Raw genomic sequence first — 27,716 nt, forward strand, 5'->3', positions numbered from 1 at the left:
CTGCCTACAGCATTCCACATGATCTTGAAGTCCTGTCGTGGAAATTGTTCATCTTGCCTCCCTTCCAACATTTCTATCAGCGCTTCCACCAGTGATTTATTCATACACAAATGAGCCAAGCCGAGTAGCCACCCCAACCCCCTCGCATATGTACGATGCAAACACATGGAAGGAGTCTTTGCCTGAAACCTCCCATTGGTGGGAGGCTGCCTCTGAATGGGAGTGTCCTAATAATCTGTATCCTCTACAGTTGGATGCGTTGCAAAACAAATTAGAAGCATCACTGGATGCAATTTAAAACAAATAAGCAGTTGCAAATCCGACTTGTAGAAAACTTTGCTAGTCTCTTTCTCTGTATACATCCTCATGAGCTGGTAGCTCCGATTTAGTGGGGCAGTGGAATCTGCTCTGGATTTTTGCCCGAACTTTCACTGTAGGTTCAGCACCTTGGGCAGCTCATTGAAAGTTCGAACCCTGGAACAGATTCCACTGCCCCATTGACATAAAGTCACTAGTCACCACTGGTCATGATACAGTTTAATTATATCTGTCTATATTATGGCAACAGTGCAACATAGATTTAAGTGCAGCATTGGATTGTGGCCAAAATGTATATATGTTTTATTATCAGAATGTTTTAAGTTATTGGTTATATTGAATATATTTTATGTTTCTTGTTATATCTTCAGTGTCAATTACTTATGTGAAGGCTGTCCCAGGTGTGGAAAGAGGTTTCTGCCATGTGCAGATGCAGGACCCCTCAGGAAGTGGGAGGGGCAAATTATTTCTCCATATCCAGGACCTTGGTTATATACATAATAGGAACCCCGTTCCAGAGACATAGTAAGCCCTTCCCTATACCTCCCCTTTTGTAGGGGCAGAACCCAATGCAGCCATCCCCTGCATCAATGGCCAAATCATCACTGGACATTGCAGTTGTGGAGCAATAAGTGTGCATGTGTGAACTCACTCTCAGTCATACTTCCTAGTAAACCTACAGAGGCAGGAAGAATGTGAAGAGCTGCTGAAGACTTTTCAGGTGTACAACCATTAATATCTCATAAATGAGTGGAAGAAACAATTATTTGCCTGGAGAAAGTTTCAGGTTCAATCTGGGTAATTTCTCAGTAATAGATCTCTGCCTAGGAACTGCTACCATCCGAAGAATGGGAATGCCTGCAAACTGCTGCCAGCTACATGGACTAGTGATCTGAGAGACAGCATAAGGCAACTGCTCAACCTGAAGGTATAGCTAAGGCTATATTGCTACACTAAGGTAAAAAAAAATCACTGCTTTCACTGGAGACAGTTTAGTTAATTTATTTCTGTAATTCTTGTTGCATTATAAATAAATTAAAAAACACAACATCATCATGTAACACTTAATAGTATATTAAATCTTGATGTCCTATAATTTACAGATTGGAAACATTAGAGAGTTATTTATGTGTATTCCTTTAATTTATGGAAGTTCACACATTTGTTTTTCATAACAAAAGCAGTAGGTGGGGCTGTGAAACTGAGTGCATAATAAATCTGTCATTTGATTTCATTGTGGTATTTTCAGAGTTATTAGATGGCATCACCACTTCATAAATCTATACTTGTTCTTATAAAACCCAATCCTATAAAAGAGAACACCTGTTCCAGGAAAACCCATAGCTGACTTCTTCACATACTGCTACAAGTTGTTACTTATGCACTCTAAATGCAGATATTCTCCTGGACTTGTTGGAAGGGAGAGATTTGGCCACTGGGCTATGGCATTGGTTGGCTTTTGTGATTAGAATGGCTCTCCTTCCTTTCCCCTACCAGAAGGGACATTTGGCAGTTCTGGCTGTTTGGGCTAGTGGGAAAGGTAACATTACTGTCTGAGGGGAGGGCTGCAGCCTATGGCTACCAGTGTTTGTTGCTGCTCTCCTACTGGCTGTACCACAGTAGTCTTTATTGGGGGGAGGGGGGAGCCCTGTGAGCCCCTCTTCTTGGCTGACTGCTAATGTATTGTGTGTGGGAAGAGGTGCAAGGATTGCATTTGATGAGATCATCAGGGCTTTTTATCATGAATGACGCCTTCATTACATGGCTAATGGGACGTCATCATGGCCAATGTTATGATTGGTGGATGACGGCAGAGTTGCTAGGAACAATGGGGGACCAGTTGCCACTGTGTTGCTACTTTGGTTTCTCTGGCTGTGCTTTTGCCTTCGTCTTTGCTGCTGAGAACGCATAAGCATGTCATGGTGGTATAGCTGTGATGTAGATGACATCAACATACTAAAGCCACTGGATTGCCCTAACAGTCATGAAGCATTTAAATTAGGGGTGGGGTACCTGTGGCCCTCCAGATGTTGGACACCAGCTCCTATCAGTCCCAGCCAGCAGGACCAATGGTCAGGGAGGATGTGAGTTGTGTAGTCCAACATCTGGAGGGCTCATCCCCAATGAACTAGGTACACAGGGAATCTAACATTAAGGCAGGACAATCCATGTTTCAGCTGAGGACAGAGGCAGCTAGATTTCTGTGGTTAAAATAAGATACTGTACAGAGTTCAACTATGCTTTGCAGAACATGTCCTTGTTCCATAAGCTTTAATGTTAGCTCTGTATATTATCCTGCTAAGGCAGCCAAATCTTTCTATTTTTCTAGGATTGCATGGTCTCATTTGCATCAACAATATATTCAGTGTCATAACCTGAGAGCCATCTTTTATTACCTCTAATTGAATTTTTTTGCTTCATGGAAGTACTTAAATGATCAAAACTGCTGGATCTGCAGATTGCTTCTGTTTTAATTTATCAAGAGAATTGCTTTTTTGTAACATCTCTCAAACGCCTCCTTCTTTGTTGTTTTTAAAATAAAAACCTTATCCTGCACAGCTGAATCCAGTTAAATCTATGACACTAACCCCCACCCTTTTAAAAACAGGACGCAAAAAGAATAAATATGCATCCTATCCCTGGCACACTCAGCACGTTATCTCCTTTTCAGAACCAGAGTCTTCACCTCGCCCCCCAGCCATCCCTTGACCAGGCAAGCAGGGACAAATGGAGCACACAAGGAGAGGCCTAGGAAGGTTCAAGAATCAGGGACAGAAAGGGGAATGTTGTTAGGTAGGAAGCCAGAATATTCTCTAGGGGTCTCGAGCCTGTAGTTACCAACTTCTACACTAAGCTAAGCCAAATTACATTGTTTTGCTGTTTTTGTTTAAGACAAGAAGTGTTATCTTAGGCAGCTGGCTTCTCTACGCAGGGAAACATCCATGAAGAAACTTGTGAGCAGCTGCTAGAGGTTCAGGATGTGGTCTGCACCACTAGGATGGGCAATCAGAAGGTGATAGTAGGAAAGGGTTTTCTTGCAAATACAACAGGGTTGTCAGGATAGTTTTCTGAGAAGATAGTTACAAAAAAAAAGGAAAGAGCAATAGGGCATAGCTGGGGAGCCAGAGGCAGAGGAAGGGAGAGGCCAGGGAGGTCTGAACTGTTAAGAGAAGGAGGAGGGGAAAAGATGCTTAACAAGCTCCTTGCCTCCATCTGAATCACTAGGGAATCATCGTGGGAACCAAAGGTCGAGACTGTAGCAGCTAATTCCCCTCAACCTCTGTTCCCCTTGCAATAACAGCTGGGGAAGTTGCTTTGCCAGCAGAAACAGAAGTCAACTGTGAAAGAACTGCAGGGGCATTAAAGGTAAAAAAAGGTTTGATGAATGGCCAAAAAGCTTTGTTCTGAAGTCTGCAGTCATATGAGAGAAACTGATATGTATATACATAAAGCAATCCAACACCTTTGCAATGTCAGCCCTAGGGTTAAAGACCTGTGGGCTGGTGACCCCAGCGTCTGCTCCACAAAGCGCTCAAGCACTTGTCAAGATCCAGATCAGTTTTAACTGAGTGTAGAAAGAGACTCTACAGGGTACTTCAATCATGTTTTCAAAAATAGCATGCTTAGGAGTTACCATCCCTCTTAATACAATGCATCAAAGGGGGAGCATCCTTTCCAGGCTGTGATTATGGCATAAAGAAAGGGGCAGGTCAACCATTTCCGCTATGCCATTTTACCATAACAGGTTGGCCCCAAACCTGTTATATACCCTAAAAGAGCTGTATGTAGCAAATATAATTTTGTATACAAAATCCTTCTGGGTTCTGTTCACAGATTATTTCTGGTCTTCATGCATATCAATGCAACATTTTATTCTTGGAGCACAGTTAAGATAATGAGCCCTGTATGAGTTGAGAGAAAATGTATCCTGAATTATCCTCAGGTTTGTAATAAGTCATGGAGCATATCCACACATTTAGCTTCATGCCACTTTCTCCCACACTTGCAGAGCTGTGTGTTTACGTTTGTGTTAAGAGTTAAAGATTTCAGTTGAAACAAAGGAAAGTCTGAAGTGTAAATTTTAAAACAATCTGATTTTACCTGTGCCACAGAGACATTACTACAGACTACAAACAGTTTGCTAACAATATTTTGTTTTGGCCACACAAAATTCCTGTAACATTCAAGCAGTGTGTATACTGCCTGCACATTGTACAAATTTTTGACTCTTTCCAAAAGCTATGGGCTGGCTTCTTTTTTTAAAGTGATGACATTTGTAAGCAATGAGACAAAAGCATAGAAAACCTAGATCGCTATATTTCATTTATTAAGAAATCGCTACAATTATATGAGAGCTTTCCTCCTGTGTAGACATTATCTAAATGTCTGGGAACATAACAACACCAGTTCATGATTTCTTGTGCTTATTGGCAATTTAAGAGTTATTGACTAGGGTTCCTAAGGTAAGAAAAGAAGGCAGCAGGAAATCTGACAAAGAAACTGTAGAGTTCTTTTTATGATATCAGAAAAACACTTCTTTAAATTAACATTACTCACTCCACAAGATACTTTCTACAAGCTCAAATTTTTACGTCTCCCATGTTGACAGGGTGTACAGATTACAAGGCACATGTACTAACCTAACCATTGGATATTGCAAATGAAGGTGCTCAATACGATGCATGGCAGCTAAAACAAAAAGGGGGTATCTTATCCATCAGTGCCATGTGGCTCTCAGTTCAGCATCTCAATCTTCTCCAGCGCTGCACCACTCTGTGATGCTGCAGAAGGTTTTTCTGAACCACTGTCTTTTTTGAAACCGTCATTTAGTTCTGCCCATGTATTTGTCAATGGTTTCCCAAGAGTTTCTGGCAGCATTAGTGTTAGCACTCCACTCAAAAAGGCCATGACTCCAACGATCAACTAAAAGAAAACAAAGTTTGTATAAGTGAGGTACAGTAAATGCAATGAAAAGTAAAATGAGGTTTTAATTACTGTTATTACAGGTGACACAGGTGACTTGCAGAGCAATCCTGAGCCATGCTAGAGGAGGTTTACATGGAGAAGAGGTGTCCCTCAACCAATCTTACTTGGCTCTGCCATCAGTGAGGGAGCCTCTCCACCAAGGAGTGTTGCAACATGATTGCCCAAACAACAGTAGGAAGCTGCTGCCAGTGGTAAACCCCAAAATGGAGTTGGGAGGGGTAGGTTTGGGCTGGCACAGGATCTGCTGGATCCTGTGCAGTGCCTGCTGTCGATATGCAGTGGCAACGGGCCTGATGTAGGCCTCTTCCCTGCACCAGCCTGGGAGTTGGCAAAGCGAAGGGTCATTTTTTCCTCCCCCCTCCCCCAACTGCCTCTGGCTGATGTGAACAGCAAAGCTATGGATGCGTCACTAGTTGCACCACTCCCTCAAGCCCTGCCACTGCTGGCTAGTGCTTAGGATTACATTACTGTGCCGAAACAGGGATGGCATTTTTCGGAAACCCTTTTACTTCTTCAAGAATGCCCCCTCCCACTGCTTTTGCCAATTCTTTTTACAACTCTTTGGAAAAGAATGTGAACATGTTTGAAGAGGAAATTTTGCTAATGCAACCAAGCCAGAACTCCCTCACCCTGATCCAGTTTAACAGAGCTGAGACAGAATATTGCTGGAGATATATATCTGAATGTGGATTTCATCCATCTGTATAGTATTATTTTCACTGGGATTCACATCCACATTTTGCCACAATTAGATACACACACAACTATATCCAAAAAGAGCTGGATCAAGGTGCTACACAATTATGCCATATCATTCATTAAGTGATCCCTAACTGGCTGGGCTTATGCCATGGACAAGAAAAGGGAACTGAAGCAATCTTTCTGGGCGTGGAACAGGCATGAAAAAAGCCACAAAAATACCACTAAGGTAGGGCTTTTCCCCAAGATATGTCTGAGTTCAATAATTTTGCATATAACTATTAGTTATACAAATAATCAAACACCAAGCAATTTGGGGGGGGAATGTCTCTATCATATGAACAGATTTCATTCTATGCACATTGTAATCAAATTGAGGCAAAAGGCCAGTTTATTCTATACTATATTTATTGAAACTATTAATATATTTTAGTGCCAACATTGAAATCAACAGGATTTAAAAGAACTTTAGCCAAATTGTGCCCCATAACAATGATAGTAAAAAGATCTAACTTAGTTTGTCTTTTTTTTTATCAGTAGTGAAATTGATGTTATTGGCCCAGTTAGCATATAATGCTAAGCCAAACCATAGCTAAGTGTGAACATGCACGCGTGCAAGTCTTCACAGTTAAAATTGTGGCTGTCTTGCTCCTCTCCCAGTCATCCTGCTGCTCTACACACAGCTAAGCCATGGTTTGTCATTTGAAATTGGGCTCATTGTTTGTCTGGGGAAACAAACAATGAACCTGAGTTCAGACTTAATGAAGAGCATGGCAGCAGGACAGCAGAAGGAGCGAAGTGGCCACAATTTTTACTATGAGTGTGCATGTGCTCTTGTTTTCCTATGGATTGGCTTAGCACTACAGGTAAACTGGACCATTGCAGATATGCTCAAATCATGTTCACAAGGGTTGCAGTGCACATGCTTCTTTGTTACAGCACTCTTCTAGGACACTTTATCCTTCATCGCTCCTCTATTTGAGCATACAAAGCTGTTTTATACAGAGTAAAACCACCAGTCCACCTATCTCCATCCTATCTATTTCAAGTAGCCTCTCCATGATCAGGCAGAAGTATTTCACAGCCCAGCTGCACAGTATCTTTTTAGCAGATATGACAGGGATTGGATCTGAGACATTCTATATTGGGGGGGGCAGCCTGTGTTGTTGGACCGTAACTCCCATCATCCCTGACCATAAGCCATGCTCTGAGCTTGGAAGTTACTTTTTTGAACTACAACTCCCATCAACCCAATCCAGTGGCCATGCTGGCTGGGGCTGATGGGAGTTGTAGTTCAAAAAAGTAACTTTTCCAAGCTCTGCGATGCTGGCTGGAGCTGATGGGACTTAGATTCCAAGAACATCTGGAGGGTTGCAGGTTCCTATTCTATATGCAAAGCATGTGCTCTGCTTTTGAGCTTTGGCCCTTCTTGTTATGAGTTTCTTATTTACGTATCTGTCCTCTTCTGTAGGCTGTTCCATTTGGATCAGTTAATTTAAAACTTAGTAATACTATGAATATGCACAAATGCACACCAGTAGCTTGGATGGAATGCAAAGAAAAGGGAAAGGAAGACTATAATAATTGACTTTGCTGGATCAGGCCAAGGTCCCATCTGGTCTGTCATTCTTTATGCAGCATCAATCAATTAGATGCCTCTGGATACTCACAAGGGAGCCATCCTGTTTCTGGGTAAAATGAAAGGTTCTGGTACTTATATTTAAACCCCTGCACAGCTTGGGACCAGGAAATATGAAGGATCATCTGCCCCGTGCCCTGGGAGCACCTCCTTCAGGGGCTCCTGCCATTAGAAACAAGGCAGGTGATGATCAGGAAGAGGGCCTTCTCAATGGTGGCCCTTGCCACCACTTTACAAAACGTTCTCCTCAAGGAAGCTCACCTTTTCAGTGCCAGGAGAAATCCTTTTTTTATTTCCCCAGGCTTTAAATTGTCAGAACTGAGGTGTTTTTACTGCTTTTTCATGCTTTTTAATTTTGTTGCTATCCCATAACATTTCTTTTATTCACTTCTATTGTGCAAGCTGCCCTTATAGTGAAATGTGTCTTTAGGTTAGATGCACAGCAAAGAAAGAGTTAATTTTCTCTAGAGGGTATTACACACCATAGGGGGACTAGACTGATTTAGTTACTGGAGTTAGTGTCAGTGTGGGCGTGCTAGGTGAGGCCTAGCACAGAACAAGCACAGATGTTTTAAAGGTAAAGGTGTCCCCGCACTTATAGTGCGAGTCGTTTCCGACTCTTAGGGTGACGTCTTGCGACGTTTACTAGGCAGACCATATATATGGGGAGGGATTGCCAGTTCCGTCCCCGGCCTTTCTTTACCCCCCAGCATATGCCGGGTACTCATTTTACCGACCACGGATGGATGGAAGGCTGAGTAGACCTCGACCCCTTTTACCGGACATTCGACTTCCTCCTTTCGTTGGAATCAAACTGTGGCCGTGAGCAAAGCTTTGGCTGCATTAACAGCCCTGAGAATCTGTTATTCTGAAGGAAAGTAATGAAGGATAGCACAGACATTTCTGAGTTATTTTAAGACTCTGAGATTGCAGCAGGCCGGGCTGCATACTTTTACATCTGCCTTGTTATGAGGGCTAGAAACATTCCTTATCTTTTCAATGAAAACCAGTATTCTCAGGACACTGAATTCTCAAATCACTGGCAGTACAGTGAAATCACAGTTTTGAGCAATGCACTGCTACACCCTAACTAAAATTGCACATTTAAATAAGTAACAGTAGAACTGGCACTGACTCAAGGCGAGTCATGCATTTAAACCCGCTGAAGGAAAAAAGTATAAGAACTCGGGCCTCAAGCCAGAGACATGCCAGCTCAGCAGCTGGTTCTTCCTACACCTAGCCATCCAGCACATTATTTATTTATTTATTTATTACATTTATATACCGCCCCATAGCCGAAGCTCTCTGGGCAGTTTACAGCAATTAAAAACAATAAAAACAAATATACAAATTTTAAAACACAAAAAACAATTAAAAAATAAATAAAAACAATTTAAAAACACGTGCTAAAATGCCTGGGAGAAGAGGAAAGTCTTGACCTGGCAACGAAAAGATAACAGTGTTGGCACTAGGCGCACCTCGTCAGGAAGATCATTCCATAATTTGGGGGCCACCACTGAGAAGCCCCTCTCCCTTGTTGCCATCCTCTGAGCTTCCCTCAGAGTAGGCACCCGGAGGAGGACCTTGGATGTTGAGCATAGTGTACGGGTGGGTTCATGTCGGGAGAGGCGGTCCATCAGGTATTGTGGTCCTAATACGTGTAAGGCTTTATAAGTTAAAACCAGCACCTTGAATCGAGCTCGGAAACATACAGGAGTAGTCAGTTATTGGAGTAGTCAGGTTTGACGGAGCTGTTTTAAAAGAGAATCATTCACCTGTGGCATGAAGATCCAAACACTTGACAGATAGACACAGAAAGGTGCTACCACGCTCCCTACTCGGCACATCATGCTCCCACTGCCCACAGCAAGGGACCTGAACAGTAAACAGAACGGCCATTTTAAAAATGGATGCTTTTATAAGCAGAATACATTTTCACAGAGCAAAGCCGGAGATTCTAATTCTAAAGAAAAATTGTTTCACTTACCGTGCAACTGTTGGATATAGCTCTGCTGTATACAGGTAAATAAGGCCGAAAGCAACACCTATTGCAAACTTTCCAGCCATATTTGCTACAATAATTAGAACACTGTAATCCTGTTAAAAGTAAACAGAATTGATAAAAGCATGGAGAGAATGAATTCATCTATGGTCACTTTTCTATTTATGCTCCAGAATAGATCACAAGCCTGGTTATTTCCTAAACAATAAGAAATCCCAATTGCACATTTAATAGTTCACAGCAGACAATGATCGGATTTCCTTTACCAAGTAGTTGCTTTCATCTCTGTGCTTAATCATGAGCGAAAAGTGTTATTTATAAAGGTTCTAGAACTGCTATTATGAACCCAAAGGCTGTAGTTCAGTTCCATCTAACCATGTGAGCAGTCACATTCTACAAAAGATTGTTAGATTAGGAACTTATTTTCATAGATGGAATATTTTCAGTATTAAATACACATTTTCTAGAATTTATGGCCCAGTCCTTTCAGCCATGGCATCAGCTATGGTCTACAATTAATTTGAATAACAACCCTAAGAGCCAAACCAGGACGTCATCCAAGAATTGCTGCAATGTTGACAAGAGTCACTACTATCAAATGTGGCCTCGTGCATTACAAACTAGCCAAGAGGTGATGGAACAGGGGTGGAACTGGGGCAATTCACTTCTGATGGAATCATTCACGCTGAATATGTTCTGGCACCCTTTCAAAACTGAATTGCAACTGACAAGAAACAACACATGTAGTGACTAGATCCTCTTGCCTTGCTCTGGATTCTACATCAGTACTGTGTGCTATATACACCTCTATAAGATCCAGGTGTGAGTGACCCACCTGAGGTATCAGCATTACTATAGCGCAGATAACTGCACTTGAGATGAGAAATGGGATCAATGTGTTCCTTCGTCCCAGTTTGTCCATTCCTATGCAAGCGAGGACATACGCAGGAAGCTCCACAGCACCTGCCATTAGAGAATTCTCATTTTAAAAAAATGTGTTAAAATACACAAAGACATGGCTGGACTGATGCTTGTCATAATTTTGATTTGCTCTTAAATAAACAGAACAATTTTTATAAAGGATCTGGCAAAGCACAGTAAGTAAAAGCATGCATTTGCACAAGGAAGTTCCTGGTGCAAATCCCAGTGCAGCCAAAACTCAATATGGCATTAGGCTGCCATGTCCCTATGTCTCAGCCCTTCTGATCTGCAATATGAAGATAATGAGACTATATCTACCTAACAGAGTTGCATAAATTACTACAGAGTACTGAATATGAAATACATTTGCCCTTCAGAGGAAGCCATCTACATAAACATAGGCTATTACTAACCATCTTTCCCAGGTGTTAAAAGGATACCTAAAATGGGTCCTGCTATGCCACATTAAAAAGCCTTCATTATATGACATTAAAAGAACTCTTTGTTCTGTTGCACTTTAAAGCCTTAAACATTTATTGTGGTGTAAGCTATCCTATGCTTGAGTTCGGTTCATATTTATAGGGTGGAAGCCCCCTTAGGATTCCCAATTAATTGGAGGTTGTGTGTCTAACATCCTGACTCTAAATGCATCCAAATAATGGGCACAATGCAATCAAATTGAAATATTATGAAATTCTATTCATTACAACAGAAGAGATTTAACAGCATGTTTTAGTCTCCCATTGAAATAGGTTGAAACTTGAAAATGCTCCATTTGGTTGAACTGCACCTGAAGTGGTTAGCAGCACACTTTGGAAAGCGCATTCCTTCTAAAAACATTTAATCAGTTAGCTACAGACACCTTAATTACCAAGTCACTCTTGCAACCGTATCCATTGACCAGATACTCCTGCTAAACACAATGAAGTCTTAGCAAATTTTCTTAAGCAAATCTTTAAAATTCCAGCTGACAATACCAGTTTGTGGGAAAGAACAGTCCGATCCTATCCATAGCTTCAAATGCTCTGTCGCTTGTGCTGCCAACAGCTATAGCAGCATGCCTAGGCAAGGCAAGTGTGGGAGGGCACCTTTGCTCCCACCAGTCTCTCAAAGCATCTCCTAATACTATTACCTCTTTGTAAGCATAGAAGTCTACAATAGCATTAGATGGCCAGGAATTTCTTCCAATGCTATTAGGATTTTCTCCTAGGGACTATAGGCAGACATGTGCCCTCCCAGGCCTGAAGAAAACCCTCATGTAGTACATGGTGCACAGGAGTTCTTTCACAGCTCTGGAGTTGCTGTACCAATGGCTCCTGGTCCTCTGTCAGAAGTTGGGGCCAACTCCCACTGCTAAAACAAGGAGACAAAATGTTTTCTTAAGCCAGCATTTGGAGCCCTATTCTTGGTTCTGTGCTATGCTGCTGCTCTACAGTTGGAGCCAGTTTATTTAGAGCAGGCAAAAATCAGTCAAAAAGAAACAGAAGAAACCATCAACATTAATAACAAAGAAAATTATTTATGTCTCTGCTAGTCTTCCACGGTGTCAAGCAGACATAAATACACATTCCCATAAAAAGAACTGAGAAAAAGAGGGGGTGCAAGATTTAATGAAACATTTTATTCATCATGCTAAAATAAAACATTCCATAATCCATTTTTTCATTTTTTTCAAATTTTCCAATTTTTTAGGGAAAAAAACAAAAAAGACTTCAGAAAAAAACAGGGGTTTCCCCAAATTTTTCCGGGTTTTTTCCAGGCCTTCACATCTCCACACAGGGTACATGTGTATACCCTTAATTCTTGCAGCCTTTCCACTCCTTATAGAGGAGGGAAAGGATATGAGGAATTGGGCACATATGTACACACATCCTCACTGCACACTAAGTCATGTGCACAGTAGGAGAGGTATGCATACTTGGTCCTAGTTTTTTGGTCAGGATTTCTAAACCACAATAGTGTAACCTAGGAGTGGCTAACTACAACCCCCTGAACTGCAGAATTGGCCATGCTGGCTGAAGCTAATAGGAGTTGTAGTTCAGCAATGTCTGGAGGGGCCACAGGTTCCCCTAAGCCACCCTAGGTTTAAACCAATCTTAAGTGAAAGCTGTGCAAACAGCAGCCACTTGAAACCAGACACTTTAGGGTGAGAGACCTGAACAGGTAGAGAAATTCTGCAGAACAGCCAGGACAAGTTTAAATTTATTTGATAGTATTACATCTTAGTAAGCAATTGGGTAGAATACTTCCTACACATTTTTCTTTATATCTCCAAAAGTAAAAGGGCTAGAGACTTAAAAGTTGAACTTTTAGCTGGAATATCCCTGAGAGGGCCACGCCCCACAGCCCCCTCCCATCACCACAGTCCTGCTTGAAATGTAACTGCTTGGAGCCAGCATTTACCCAGCAAACCATCTTGTGAACCACTACCTGTGAAATGGCTATCACACTGAGTTTGGAAGTTCATTGGTGATTGCGACAATCACTTTGTTGTTGTTATGTGCCTTCAAGTCAATTACGACTTATGGCGACCCTATGAATCAGCGACCTCCAATAGCATCTGTCATGAACCACCCTGTTCAGATCTGTGGCTTACTTTATGGAATCAATCCATCTCTTGTTTGGCCTTCCTCTTTTTCTATTCCCTTCTGTTTTTCCCAGCATTATTGTCTTTTCTAGTGAATCATGTCTTCTCATGATGTGTCCAAAGTATGATAACCTCAGTTTCATCATTTTAGCTTCTAGTGACAGTTCTGTTTTAATTTGTTCTAAGACATTTATAAAAAGAGGGTTGCATTTCTGTTGCAAATACAGAAAGTTACATCAAACAATATTTACCTATGAGAAACAGATTTAAATATTCATTGCCTCCAAGGTTCACGGAACTGAGGGAGAATACATAATATCCTAAACTCCCAGTGAACCAAATCAGCCAGACTGTAATGGTCCTTCTTGCAATGTGCCAGTTATGAAACAGAACTAAGATGTTGTGCTTCTTCACGGGAGAAATGTCATTATCACCCGTTCTGCTACTGACTAGATCATCTTGGACGGAACACAGTTCAGAAATTTTACAAGGAGTGCTTACTTTATTCCATCTTGCCATTACATTAATTACTTTTTGTGCTTCTTCATATCTTCCCTCCGTGAGCAGCCAGAAGGGCGTCTCTGGGAGCTTCCAGCAGCACAAGACAAAGGGGAGAGTAGCTATGGAAAGGCATATCTGGTAGACCCACCAGGTCTGTGCCAAGTAGCCTACCAGAGCCACAACCATAATCCCCACTGCAAAAAACGCATGGACGTGCATGGATGCCCACGTGCGAGCCTTTATGCCAATATATTCAGTCACATAAACAAACACTACAACCAGATAGCCACTTGAAACCTGAGAGGGGGAAAAAAACAGAGAAAGAAAATGGCTTCAGTCTAATCTCCCTCTATAATAAGAATTAAAAATATTTGGACAAGTTGTAGATGTTCAGAATTTCAAGAAGTCCATGATCTGACATAAAGAGGATAGCAGTGATTCAAGAACAACAACAGTACTGGATATAAATGTAGGCTATAATCTAGCCAAAGAGGCCCATGTGACAAGAACATAGAACTGAATCAAGGAGACATGGGTTAAAATTTCCCCTCAGCCATTAAACTCACTGGGTGAGCCTTGTGCCAAGCACACACACACACACACACACACACACACACACTCAGCCTAATATACTTCACAAAGTTGTTGTGTAGACAAAAAATAGGACAACCCATGTTCACTGCTCTGAATCCTTGAAAAAAATATGGAATACAAGTGCATATAAATGAGAAAAAAATAGTATTAAGTTCTATTGATTAAGAGGGAGGCACAGGCTTAACTCTCCCACCTTAAATGAATGATATTTCAAAGTGTTTTTGGCTGGATTGGGCCCATATATATTAAAGGGCAGTCAATATAAAACACGGGTAGGCAATGTTCCCAGAAGCAGCCAGAGAAATTCCTAGAAGCGCTTGGGTTCAACTCATTTTAGTGTCACTGAAATCCTACTGAAATCAGTCCAAGTGGTCTGGCTTAACTGATTCAGAGGCTGCAGCCAGATGACACTTTTGGGTGAATAATAATAAAGAGCCTTTAAAACAGGCAAAGGAAAAAACAAATAAACAGCCCAGGAAATTGTTTTGTTTGCAAAACAAACTTGGGGTCTTACCATTGCAAGCAGGAAACGGACAATCACAAAACTTGTGTAGTCAAATGTGAATGCCACTGCAATGCCAAATATAAATTGGCCGGTGCTTGTGAACCACATGACATGTCGTCTCCCCATCCTGTAGAACACAATAAGGAAAAAAAGCATAAAATTAAATATTGCAAGAACTGCATTAGAAAAACATTTCCAATTTGGGGACTTGCATTACCAGAATGAGAGAGAGAAAAAGGAAACCTCACCAATGCTATATTAAACAACTAGGTTTAATAGATATTATACTGTATATTATACCTGATATTTCTATAATTCAGGAATAAAATGGTAACAGCCAAAAGTAGAGGGGTAAAACACATTTTTATGACTCTCTTTTATGCAAAGAAATTATCGTCTTTCATCAACTCACAATGAACTTTATGGCTTTTATTTTACATCAGAGCTTACATTTTAGTCAATGTAAATTATCTCTGTCTTTTTTAAGGGCAGCTGTTACTACTTTTACCTTTGGACAGAGTAACTATGTAGAGCAGTTTTAGTCTGAGGGCTACATTCTGTTGCATGCAAACTTCCAGGCCACATGCCAGTGGTGGGTGGGGCCGGAGACAAAAATGGGTGAAGCAACAGATGTAACTTACCTTTGTACAGTAGGCTACATTCCACCCACACAAAACCCAGAGGCTTACAGACACACACACACTCACTCACTCACTTCCAAGTAGTCCACACAGAACAGTGGGACTTGCTACTTCTCAGTAAGCATGAGTCAGATTGCACTGTAAGTTAATTTATAAATAAAACTGGCACAAACCAGACAGTGTTGTGTACTTCTACACCCCATTGATTTCAGTGGGACAGAACACTTAATTTAACTCTTCCACTTAGGATTTAAAAAAAATGCTTGACTTGGGCTAGACTAAAAGACAATAGAAGTGCTCTGAGTTCACAGGTAGACTATATACTTAATTTTAAAAAATGGATATTGTTTAATTCAAGAATATATATTTGGCTTATTAGGGACACAGAGGCCCATTGACAAAAAAACACATAAAAGTACATGATGAGAAGAACATGCTATTCATAAACACCACAGAAGAGGCTAAAACCAACAAGCCAAACAGAATGAAAACACAATGAATGTCTGGCAAAGATAACAGGCTTACAGATAACAGGATGTAAACCTCTCTCTATATTACATGATAGCGGCTGGCAAAACAGACATAGCACTGCCTATATGGCCTTGTCCAATTTTACTGTCTAAAGACAGAGGCTTGCAAAAAACTTTTTTTTCAAAATCAGCAACATGGATGCTGTATTGTTTCCTATAACTCTCCTAAAATAAGTTCTATAGATCGGATGCAGCCCATGAAGCTTCATAGGACACTCCTGTTCAGTAATCTTTACCCAATGTAGTCAATGGATTTTAAATTCAAAACTGTTCTTGGCACTCTGTAGGACCATCTGCATATCAGCTACAGGACCATGAATGATGAGGGGATGGAGTATGTCTGCATCATGCTGTGTGTTGCACCTCCTCAACTAGGACAAAGAGGTGTGTGGTGGAGTTAATGGAGCCTGTGTGACAGCCAACCAGTCATGCTGCATCCCATCTACATTTAAGGCTCCCTCAGGCTGCAGTTTTGAGTAGCCATGAAAAGGACTGCCTTTCAGTTTTTAATTATCAAAATGCTTTCCCATGGATAACTGAGAAGCATAGCCCTCCCAAGTTAAGAAAGTGGTCCAAAAAAAGATTGGAGCTGTGTACCTCCTGCTGAGTAAAAAAAGCAGCATTAATACCTAGAAAGGGGTGCTTTTTTTAAAAAAAAAAGAAACTTGTTTTCTTATCTTTTGACTGGGGCATCAAGTAACGAGCAAAGAGAACAAAATACCAGTGTGGCATGAACTGTATTCCAATAACATTTTCCCCTAGAAATACTCAGTTGATATGCCTTGCTCAAGCTCAGCCTGTTTACTTGATTTAATAGAAATTTTATCCCAGGTTTTACAGCTCTGTTCTTTCTCCTGCAGTGGATGGCTTTGCTCACTTACTTGAGATATCTAGACTTAGATAGCATCCCTCTGCACTGTCCAGTTGCAACGCCCTATGACCTAGATTGTGGGGGCTGATCTGTGGATAAGCGGCCGTGCCTTGTGGTGGGGGATTGGGCAAGATAGCCTTTTGTTCCCTTCACATTCTAGGAGTCTGTACTTCTGCCATCTGAGCAATACCTTGCTTCTGCTGACGAAGAGTGACCTGGTGCTGTAGGTAGGCACACAAGGGCCAACAAGAAAAGAGTCCTGCAGGCAGCGAGTGGGGAAAGATGAGTTCAATAGGCCTAGAATGCAGGCCTGGTTTAAAATGTGGCATGGGTAAAAAACGTACTCATTGACAGCTGGCATTTGCTAAAACCAGGTTGCCCTGCACATGCAGTGTTATGACATTATGGAAACATAAAGCCACACTAACATTGTACATGCAAACTGCATGGCAAAATTCTTGTTGCTTGCCTGGCATCAAGTTTAAAATCAGCCCAAGTACAGACTGGTGAACAGCATAGATCGTCAGGACCTGAGGGCAAGGCTTCCTGAAGCACATAGAAAAAAGGGGTATGTGGAGAGAAGGTACATGAAACAAGAGCTCCAAGATGGCAGGCTAGCCGGCAACATGTTCATTCATTCAGTGCTCCAAGGAGCAGTACACAGTATGTTATCCCAAGCAGAGCTGGCCCTACTATTAGGCAGAATGAGGCAGTTGCCTGAGGCAACAGAAGCTGAGGGGCAGGGAGTTGTTAGAGGACTGAACTCTGTGTGCCATGCAGCCTGTCCTACACTAGCCTGCTGCTATCAGATACGCCATTAACACTGTTGAAGTAAAATTCAACTGCCCGGCTGGTCAACTATTGTAAATGGAATGGGGAGAGGCATCTTCTTATCCGTTGCCTCAGGCAGCAAAATGTCTTGGGTCAGCCCTGTCATCCTATTTAATGTTTCTATTGCATTTTATTGTATTATATGTTGTAAATTACTGAGCCTTTTTTTTTTAGTATAAAGCAATAAACAATTCTAATAAATCAAGTGAGCTTTTTGGGTGTGTGGGAACTTGAACCTAAGTCTCCAAGCTAGTTTAGGCAAATTCAGTATCATACCTGTCAGCAATATCCCCGAAGATCACAGCTCCAAAAAGGACTCCCAGCATGAATGTGGGTTGCGTTAGTTTTGCAAGCCATTCCCGCTGACAGACCAAGTCCCACTCTGTAACAATGGTGCTCTGCCATTTGGTCTGATCATAGATGAATCCATCGGTACATGGGACATCAGTCTTGTTACCACTGTATTCATAAATAAAATGTGAAGCGTCCTCTCGTTTGGACCTGCTGCACTGATTGAGTTCCCAAATATCTCCATTTTCCAGCTGGACCAAGATGTAGCTTTGTGTTGATGTCCAGAATGTCCAGGCATCCTCTATTCTTGAACTAGATGAATTGTAAATCAGTATGCTACTCACATTTCCAGGGACACTGCATACAAACTTTGGCGTGACAGCCAAGAAGACAGAAGCCAAGTAGTGGATGCCACAAGAAATAGACTGAAATACAGATGCAAAATAAACCCATGCCTGATACCTGAAAAAGGAAGACAGTTAATTCATTATCATTGTATTCACCATTTAAATTACGCCTTGACACTCTTAACACCCTCATTTTTTAAAACTCGAATGTAAAAAACCCAAACCCAACAAGTTTGTTCCAAGGAACTGATAAGAGAAAATACAATCGGATTAAAGTAAAAAATGCACATGTGGATGTAGCATGCCTTGTTTAAGGCAAATGGACAGAGGATTAGAGTCTAAAGTGTTTTGTAAGCTGCAGTTGAAGGGTTAAAATCTATTATTTATTTAATTAATTAATTATTTAATTTGTATCCCGCCCTTCCTCCCAGCAGGAGCCCTACACATGAAACAAAATAACAAAATTGACACTGATTTTAGCCAATCTAAATTACAGATCATAAATCAAGCTTGGTTTTTTTTGCACATTTGTATTTTCAAATGGCTCACTTCTGTTTCTATATTAACATTTGCAAGTGATGTACTATACCAAAGTAAAAGGCATTCTTAGTACTATCTTGTGAAAATGCTCTATACTGTATTTATGTAATTTCCCCAAATACTAAGAAAAAAGATTAAACCTGACAAAAGCAGGATTGGTAGTTAAGGGATATTGCTCAGGAAAAAATTAGACATTTTAAAATATCCAGCTGTCCATAAGCTTACCATAGTTATTTCTGTGTTTTTCACTGCTGTGTGACAGGCAGAAATTCAGCTGGAGCAGCTTTCCCTGCCATTGCTTCTCCACACCAGGAAAAGCTTCACCTGTTGAGCTTCTACCATTCAGGCAGCTGTTAAAGGCACAGGAGCTGTGCCAGGCAGACATGGCAAACCTAGTGGTCATAATGACTCATAGGAGATATAGAGAGTCTGCAACTTATAAATTAGATCAGTCTCAATTCTGCTCTTACTGAAAGAGGACTTCAGCATGCCATCCACAACATCAAGAATGATCACATTATGAGAAGGCCTACTAGCTCTCTTACACTTGCACAATACCTTTCCATTTTTATTTATTACCTACGTTCTGTGTAAAGGACAAAATTCAGCAACAACTTTCCTTTGAATTAATGTAGTTTAACTTCATGCTTCTAGCAAAACACTAACTTGCCTATTAACAGGAAAAGATTATTCATTATTGTTGTTGACAAAGTTATACATGTTACTACTAAAAGATGAATTTGTTTTTTGTGTAAACCTGTCTAGCTTCCTGATCAAGGAAACAAAAGAAGTTTTGGGGGGGGAGGGAAATCAATCTTGGGTGTCAATACTGAAAAGTATACAGTGCCTTGCAAAAGTAACCTGATCAATGCTGTCATATTACTGAATTATAAATGGTACATTGTAATTTTGAAACACTGAAACTCAAAATCAATTATTGTAAGGTGACATTGGCTTTATGTTGGGAAATGTTTGTAATAAATATAAAAAACTAAAACATGTTGCTTGTATAAGTATTCCACCCCCACACTTAATATTTGGTAGAGCCACCTTTCGCTGCAATAACATCTTTAAGTCTTTTGGGGTAGGTATGTACCAGCTTTGCACACAGTGTCGGAAGAATTTTGGCCCATTCTTCTTGGCAGATTCGCTCCAGGTCATTCAGGTTGGTTGGACGTCGCTTGTGGACCACAATTTTCAAAGAGCGCCACAGATTCTCAATGGGATTGAGATCAGCACTTTGACTGAGCCACTGTAGGACATTCACCTTTTTGTTCTTGAGCCACTCCAATGTTGCTTTGGCCTTATGCTTGGGATCACTGTCCTGCTGAAAAGTTAATTTCCTCCCAAGCTTCAGTTTTTTAGTAGACTGAAGCAGGTTCTCTTGCAGTATTTCCCTGTATTTTGCTCCATCTTTCTTTGATTTTCACAAGATGCCCAGTCTCTGCTGATGAGAAGCATCCCCACAGCATGATGCTGCCACCACCATACTTCACTGTAGGATGGTGTGTCTTGAGGCATGGGCAGGGTTAGGTCTGCACCACACATAGAGCTTTGAGTTTTAGCCAAAAAGCTCTATCTTAGGCTCATCTGACCACAAAACCTTTTTCCACATCACAGATGGGGCACTCTCATGCTTTCTGGCAAACTCCAGATGCGCTTTCAAATGGTACTTTTTGAGTAACGGCTTCTTTCTTGCCACCCTCCCATACAGGCCAGTGTTACACAGAGCTCTTGATATGGTTGACTGGCGCACCATTAGTCCACTCCCAGCCACTGAACTCTGTAGCTCCTTCAAAGTGATTGTTGCCCTCTCACAAGTCTCCTTCTTGTTCGAGCACAGAGTTTTGAGGGACAGCCTTTTCTTGGCAGTGCCTGGGTGGTGTGATGCAGCTTCCACTTCCTGATTATTGATTCAACTGTGCTCACTGGGATATCCAAACACTTGGATATTATTTTGTGCCCTTTTCCTAATCTATGCATTTTTATCATCTCTCACTTCTCTTTGGAATGCTCTTTGGTCTTCATGCGCTTTGGTCTTCATTCTCTCTCAGATCCACAGCCTGACCAGTGATCCTTCAACAGTGGGGTTATTATCCTGACAATGTGACAGCAACTTTCATGGTTCGCAGGTGGAGGCCAATGGTAAGGTCACTGTGTCCTCGATAGGGCAATTCCTTTCATCTGTGTAAACTGGGAGCTTCCACAGCACAGGAGTTGAATACTTATGAAGCAGCATGTTTCAGTTTTTTATGTTTCTTACAAACATTTCCCAACATAACACCAATGTCACCTTACAATAATTGATTTTGAGTTTCAGTGTTTCAAAATAAAATATCATACAGAACGAAATTACAATGTACCATTTGTAATTCAGTAATATGAGAGCATTGGTCAGGGGTCTGATTACTTTTGCAAGGCACTGTATTAACTAGGACAATTGCACAAGAAAAATTCCATCTCTCCAAGACATTCCCCTTTCTTAAGAAGAGTTGCACGGCTGAAAGGAAGAAGGAAAGAAAGATTTAGGACACATTCATTTTGATAAGAGTTACAGTCTGATTTCAAAGAATAGCACCTCACCTTTGCTTTAGGCACTATCAGAATATATTTTTACTGAGCTTTTCCATTGCTGGCACTTTCGTTACTAATGTTCACTGACCACACAATTCCAAATTACTGTTATGACTACTTTTCCCAATCTACAGGTTTCTTTCACTAGTCAAAAGCAATAAACATCTTTAAATGTATCTTAGGCAACCTTGGATGAGCATTTTCTTTCTTTGAAAAAATCATTTGTTGAGAGTCATTCTACTTGTCTTTGATTATTTTTTCAAACAAATAATTAGTCTTGCATTTTCTTTTCTTCCCTGTAGAATAATATTCACATGGGCGGGGGGGGGGGGAGGGAGAGAAGCAGTAAAGAAATGTAAAGTTCTTTGTGCAGGTTTTATCCTGCTGATTTTCCTGAGGTTTCATTAATCCCTTGTATAATGCAATACAGTTCTTTTCTCTTACCAATACTCTCATCAGAACAAATTTTAAAACTTCACTTGTAATAGGTTTATTTTCAAAAAAAACGATTTAGAATTACAGACCCACTTGTAATTCCTCTGGTCACACAAGTGACTCCTATATAGCTCCTGACACTCTAAGGATGTTCCCATGTGTGCAACCTACGTACACAATAGTTGAGCTGCACAAATCAATGATTGTACACTCTTTTACACATACTTTTACTTGTGTAGAGACAGCTTATTCCTGTGCTCAGCATAACATGGGAATAAGCCAACTATAAATGCTTAATAACTCTTAAATGGTAATAGTATTAGATGGCAATTACATGATATTCTCCCACTTGTAGGCCACATTCACACCATACATTTATTCCACTATTATTCTATTTTAAATAGTCATGGCTTCCCCCAAAGAATCCTGGGAAGAGAAGAGTGCTGAGAGTTGTCAGGTGACCCCTCTTCTCCTTACACAGCTGCAACTCCCAGAGTTCCCTAGGAAGAGAGACTGATTGTTAAACCTCCCTGAGAATTGTAGCTCCATGAGAATAGGAATCTCCTAAACCTCTCAGCACCCTGCACAAACTACATTTCCCACAATTCTTTAGGAAAAGCCATGACTATTTAAAGTAGACTAAATGTATGGTGTGGATGGGGCCTTAATCTGCTATGATACTACTGTCTGAGTAGTCACATGACTACACTTCAACAATGCTGACATCAATGTGGTTTCTCTACAACTTACCAGCCTCAATATTTAGGTAATTTCCCTATCCCCAAACCCATAAAGCCTTGTGCACAACATTCCCAACACATCAGGACCACCGTGAGTGGAAAGGATGAATGGCTTCTGTTCCCAAATCCATATGACTGCCAACGTTAGGCAAGAGCCATACAAAGAGAATTCAAAACTGGCTTCACTCCCACTTATTGCAACACTTCCCAAAGGACCATCCATATCACCAGAGAAGCGCCACTGATGGAACCAAAAGTGCACAGGACCTGAGTTGAATCAGGCCATTTAATAAAATGTATGTGGGGGATGAATGTAAATGAGCACTTAGGAAAATCATTGTTTATCATATCATCATCATCACCACCACGTATCACGGATGACGCAAAGATGAAGAAATGCAGAGAAACAGTGACTGGAAAGGAGGTAGGAAGGAATGGGAAGGAACCCTCCTGGTCTATCCCAGATTCCAAAAGTGAGCCACAGTGTCTGCTAGCCCTGGCACAAGCCTCCCATTGACAATCACTCTTAGTTATTATGACTGGACATCCACCTTGACCAAAGCTTTTCCTGACATCAGACCCAGCAGTATCACTTTCCCAAAAAGCAGTCATATTTAAGATCTCTTCTTATTGTTATCACCTGTTCTCCTAGATCATCCTTTGCATTACTGTTATTTTGCACTATTGGACTGATGAGAGGCTATTGTTTGGGGGGCATTTCCCCCTACTAACCCACACCTGACATAGTAGTTGGCTGTAGTAGTGTGTATGGAATCAGGATAAAACTTTAAAATATTGACTAGGGATCATATTTAAAGCACTTTCACACAAGCTCTTCAACATTTTCATATCACTCTCCTTCAGTAGGGCTTTTTCTGAGGAGCATCAATGCTCTTAGGGTTGGTTCATTTCAGATGTTAACAGGACGAAGCCATGGCTGGATCTTGGCTTCCAATCTTGGCGCAAAAAAATAAAGCTTGCCGGTGCAAACCGTAGCTTGCCAAAAAATGGAAAGCTACTAATCAAGCAAAGCACATGAGAGGAGGATGGAACACACAAGCACATCCTTGTTCAGATGTAATCATTTTAGAACAGAAGTAGGAAGCTTCTAAATTATAAGAATAAAATGTAGCCTTATAGCAACACAGCAGGTGTGAATAATTGTGAACATTAAAAGTACATAGAATAGAGACTTACCTAGCAGGCAATTCCCAATCCCTCCATTAAAAAAAATGCTGATTCAGAGCAATAGCTGAAGTCTGTGCTATCTCTTTAAGATTCATGAATTATTGATCTGAGCAGCAACTGTTAAGCACACTTACTTGAAATCAGCATGCTATTGTAAAGTTACTACCAACACACTGAAGCTAGTTTAGTTACAACTGCATCCTTTCCAATGCAAATAGGTCAGATCCTCCTATGTCACCTGTCCTCTGCCCTCTTGAGAGACCAGGCAGGCATGTTTGTACTCTGTAGCGTAACCTGGAAGCGTGGTTGGGTGGGATATAGGTTCTGTGGAGGTGGAGAGGAGTGGAGGGAAATAAAATATTGCTGTGAGAATGCTAGGAAAATTTAATACCCTTGCCAAGGTAGCACCAGATTTAGAAAATATGACTCGGATCCAAAAATAGTTTAACTTAAGGAAGGTTTCCTACCCCTCCTCCTCCTGCCACCATCTGTGGACCCAAACAGCTTCTTCCAAGAGTTGGGGGCCCCTCCTGAACAATATGGGATGGGGCATGGCACACTGTTGAAGGAGTAGAGAATCACCCAAATTTGGGCAGATGCCTCCCTGATTTGTGGCAATTCTCCTCTCCCCAGGAGCGCCCCCATTGCACATTATTCGGGAAGTTTCAAGCCCTCCAGAGAGGCTTTGTGATGGGGGATGGGATAAGAGCAGGCCACTTTCCCTCCAAGACCGTCCTTAAGTTTACTTCTTAGGATCTAAGCCTATGTCTGGATCTCCCAAAACAAATAAGCAACAGATTCTCAATATATTTCATAAATACAAGCAACACTACCATGATTTTAAAAAATGCCTATCTATCAATAAAACTGTTAACACAAAAATTCCACAGAAAGGTGTTGCACTTTCCCCTCTAATCAAGAAACCTCAGACCAACCCACAGAATTTATGGGCACCAAAATTATTTTGCTACTTTTTTTGTTCATCCAAGCACCTTTACTGGAAACTGTTTATTCACATACAAAAAGGCAACTGTTGGGCAGCACATGTTTGAGGGGTGTGTTCAGGGAGAGGAGGGTTTTTCTAATAACATCACCAAAGATGCTTTAAACAAAATGATGAAGAATGTTCTTCTTTCAGCAAGACAAAAACTATGTATAAATATCTGTACATTTCTTCTCTTGGGTTACAAAACTGTCTGAAATACAGGACAAGTTTGCCAGAATTTTTTACACTTGCTAGAACATAGGCCAGAATTTTTCACAACACTTGCTGCTTTGTGCGCTATTGCATGTCACAAAAGGACAGTTTCAGTCTTCTCGCAAAATGCTTTTAAAAAGTGTAAATTGTATCTACATGTCTATTTGAGCTGATTGTACAGAGTAATAATTTGGTAAGAATAAAAATAATTTGGTAATAATAAAAATGGCTCTGCTGTGCTCCAGTATTTATCACCCACTTAAGGCAGGCGTGGGGAACCCCAGGGCTGTACCTAGCTTTCTCTCCATCCTCCTTTTCCATTCACTTTATTTCATTCCCATCCGCTTTACAGATTTTTTTTCTTCCTAGTGGCCACTGAATCCTCTTTGGGCTGATTTCCCCCCTTAGGTTTTTTTCCTAAAAAAAATTCATACTCCTGCAAACCTTGGGCTTACCCCAAGTCTGCCAACACCACCTTCTCATGTAGGGGTGGTGCCATTTTTGGTATGCATGAACACATGAAGATTTGAATCAGAAGCAAATTAGAAGCACGTTACCCCGCTGCTGAAAGAATTGCACTGGCTGCCTGTTAGCTACCAGGCCAAGATCAAGGTTCTGGTTTTGGTGCACAAAGCCTTATGCAGCTTGGGACCAGAATACCTGAAAGATCATATTATCCCTTATATACTCAGTCAGTCACTACACTCTGCAGGTGAGGGCCTCCTGCAGATAGCATATTTTCAGGAGATCCATTCTGCACAACACAGGAAGCGTACCTTTAGTGTTGTGGCACCGACACATTGGAATTCCCTCCCCTTAAATATTAGACAGGCGCCATCTGTGTTACCTTTTTGGTGCCTTCCCCTTTCAACAAGTCTTTTACGTAGACACCTTATCGCAGTCTGTGTCTGTGTTGGAATTACTTCTTTATATGTTTTTAAAGCTTTTTTATAAAGATGTTTTGTTTTAATGTTTTTAAAGAAGTTTTGTTTTCAAGATGTTTTGAGTGGTTTTAGCATTTTTGCTTGCTGCCCCGGGTCCTTCTAGGAGGAAGGGCAGGGATATAAATTTAATAAATAAATAAGCAAATGATGGTATGTTTAAAAAGCAGTCATGTGATTGTCTTATCTTACAAGAACAATAATACAAAATTCGGTTTGCATGTCAAAGTCTATGAAATATAATACCTAAATTAATTAACAGAACAAAATGTTACAACTTTAATTTCCTCAGACCAATGGTATATACATATATAAAATATAAAAAACAAAAAATATATCAAGGAATAAAATATCTAAAATCTCATTATTATAAACATATATACGTAATTACATTCAAAAACCAGTTCATATAGCCAGCTCTAGTATGGGCAACCAAGACTTATATAACAAGCAGTTATACTGTAAACATTTCTATTCTATAAGGGTCTTCTTCAGTAGTCAATATAGTTTTATGATTCAAACTTGTCACAATATAAACAGTTTGCTGTTGTATTAACATATTACATTCTGAGCTGTAAAGAAAAAATAAAGTCTAGGTCTATACCATTTGTCTGAGGAAATTAAAGTTGGAAAATGTTGTTACATTAATTAAGGTATTATATTTCACTGTCTTAAGACACACAAATCCAATTTTGTATTGTGGTTCATCTTAGGAGATTGGGTTTATATTTCCTTGTTCTTTTATTTGGTTGTCTTGTCTTACACCTGATCTGAACTATGACTGAAAAGAACACAACACCAGAGAAGATAAATGTGAGTTCTTGATTGAAATCCAGTTTGCCAAAGGGATGAGTGTGGATGAATGTCTGTGTACGCAAACACTGAAACTAAACTAGGCAAGATAAGATGAAGTGTAAGCTTCGTAAAAGCATGTCTGACGTCCTAGAAATATGTCATAACAGAGGCAGTGACAAGTCAGACAAGGCCTGTTTGTCCCTTTTTGCTACCTGTGTTTATTTGTGGACAGCCAAGGAACAGTCTCAATAAAGTTTCCCTGGGTCACGAATAAAGCCTTAGGCAGCCATTTGAACAGAGGCCAATCCTCTATACTGATAATGAATCTGTCGTCACTATACATGCCTCAGGGGCTAACAATCTCACACTGAACCCACAGAGAGAAAAACAGTTTGTATGAGTGGAGAGGGGGCACCCTTCCCACTCCCCAATGCCGATTTCCCTTTTTCTTTTTAAAGGCGTTGGGGCTATCATACTTATCTACATTTGTCGCTCATGTTTGTAACTGGCCCCTCAAATCCTGCTTAAATGAGTTCCCACTGAGACTTCTTGGACAAGAAGACTCCATCATGATATGTCTCCTAACACCCAGCTCTGGCTTTCCCTCCCCAAATCCTATCCTGATTTAGAATATATGGTTTTTAATTCTTTTCAGAACAAACATACAACATAAATAGGTACAGAGAAGCAAGTTACATTTTTCTAAGCATATCTCATTTATTTATTTTATATCCCACCCTTCCTTCCAGCAGGAGCCCAGATAAATATATTATTCATTTATAATTTTCAAAGGTTCTTCATCCTAGTACTTCCATCCATAAAAGATAATGGTTGATGGATTTAGTTTACCAGTTTGTCTATTTATGTAGGTTATGAAGCAATACCACTGTTCAGTAAAATATGTTGTTGTACTGCCAAGTGGAACCTTAAGGACAATATCCAATATTAGTCATAAGAACATAAGAAGCTAAGAAGAGCCTGCTGTATCAGGCCAGTGGCCCATCTAGTCCAGCATCCAGTTCTCACAGTCGCCAACGAGATG

The 27,716-nt window shown here is 40.7% G+C and overlaps 1 protein-coding gene across 1 annotated transcript in view; it reads right to left on the minus strand.

The window, feature by feature from the left end:
* Nucleotides 1-4,393: 4,393 nt before the first annotated feature.
* SLC22A16 (solute carrier family 22 member 16) overlaps nt 4,394-27,716 on the minus strand; it is a 32,206-nt gene continuing 8,883 nt past the window's right edge. The window contains exons 2-8 of the mRNA XM_061623611.1: nt 17,902-18,378; nt 14,762-14,879; nt 13,404-13,950; nt 10,480-10,607; nt 9,630-9,739; nt 9,418-9,517; nt 4,394-5,241 (exon numbers count right to left, since the gene is read on the minus strand). Coding sequence (XP_061479595.1) covers nt 5,053-5,241; nt 9,418-9,517; nt 9,630-9,739; nt 10,480-10,607; nt 13,404-13,950; nt 14,762-14,879; nt 17,902-18,378 — 1,669 coding nt within the window. The 3' untranslated portion in view covers nt 4,394-5,052. The remainder of the gene's footprint in view (nt 5,242-9,417; nt 9,518-9,629; nt 9,740-10,479; nt 10,608-13,403; nt 13,951-14,761; nt 14,880-17,901; nt 18,379-27,716) is intronic.

The sequence above is a fragment of the Rhineura floridana genome, chromosome 4, assembly GCF_030035675.1.
Source record: "Rhineura floridana isolate rRhiFlo1 chromosome 4, rRhiFlo1.hap2, whole genome shotgun sequence".
Taxonomy (NCBI): Eukaryota; Metazoa; Chordata; class Lepidosauria; order Squamata; family Rhineuridae; genus Rhineura; species Rhineura floridana.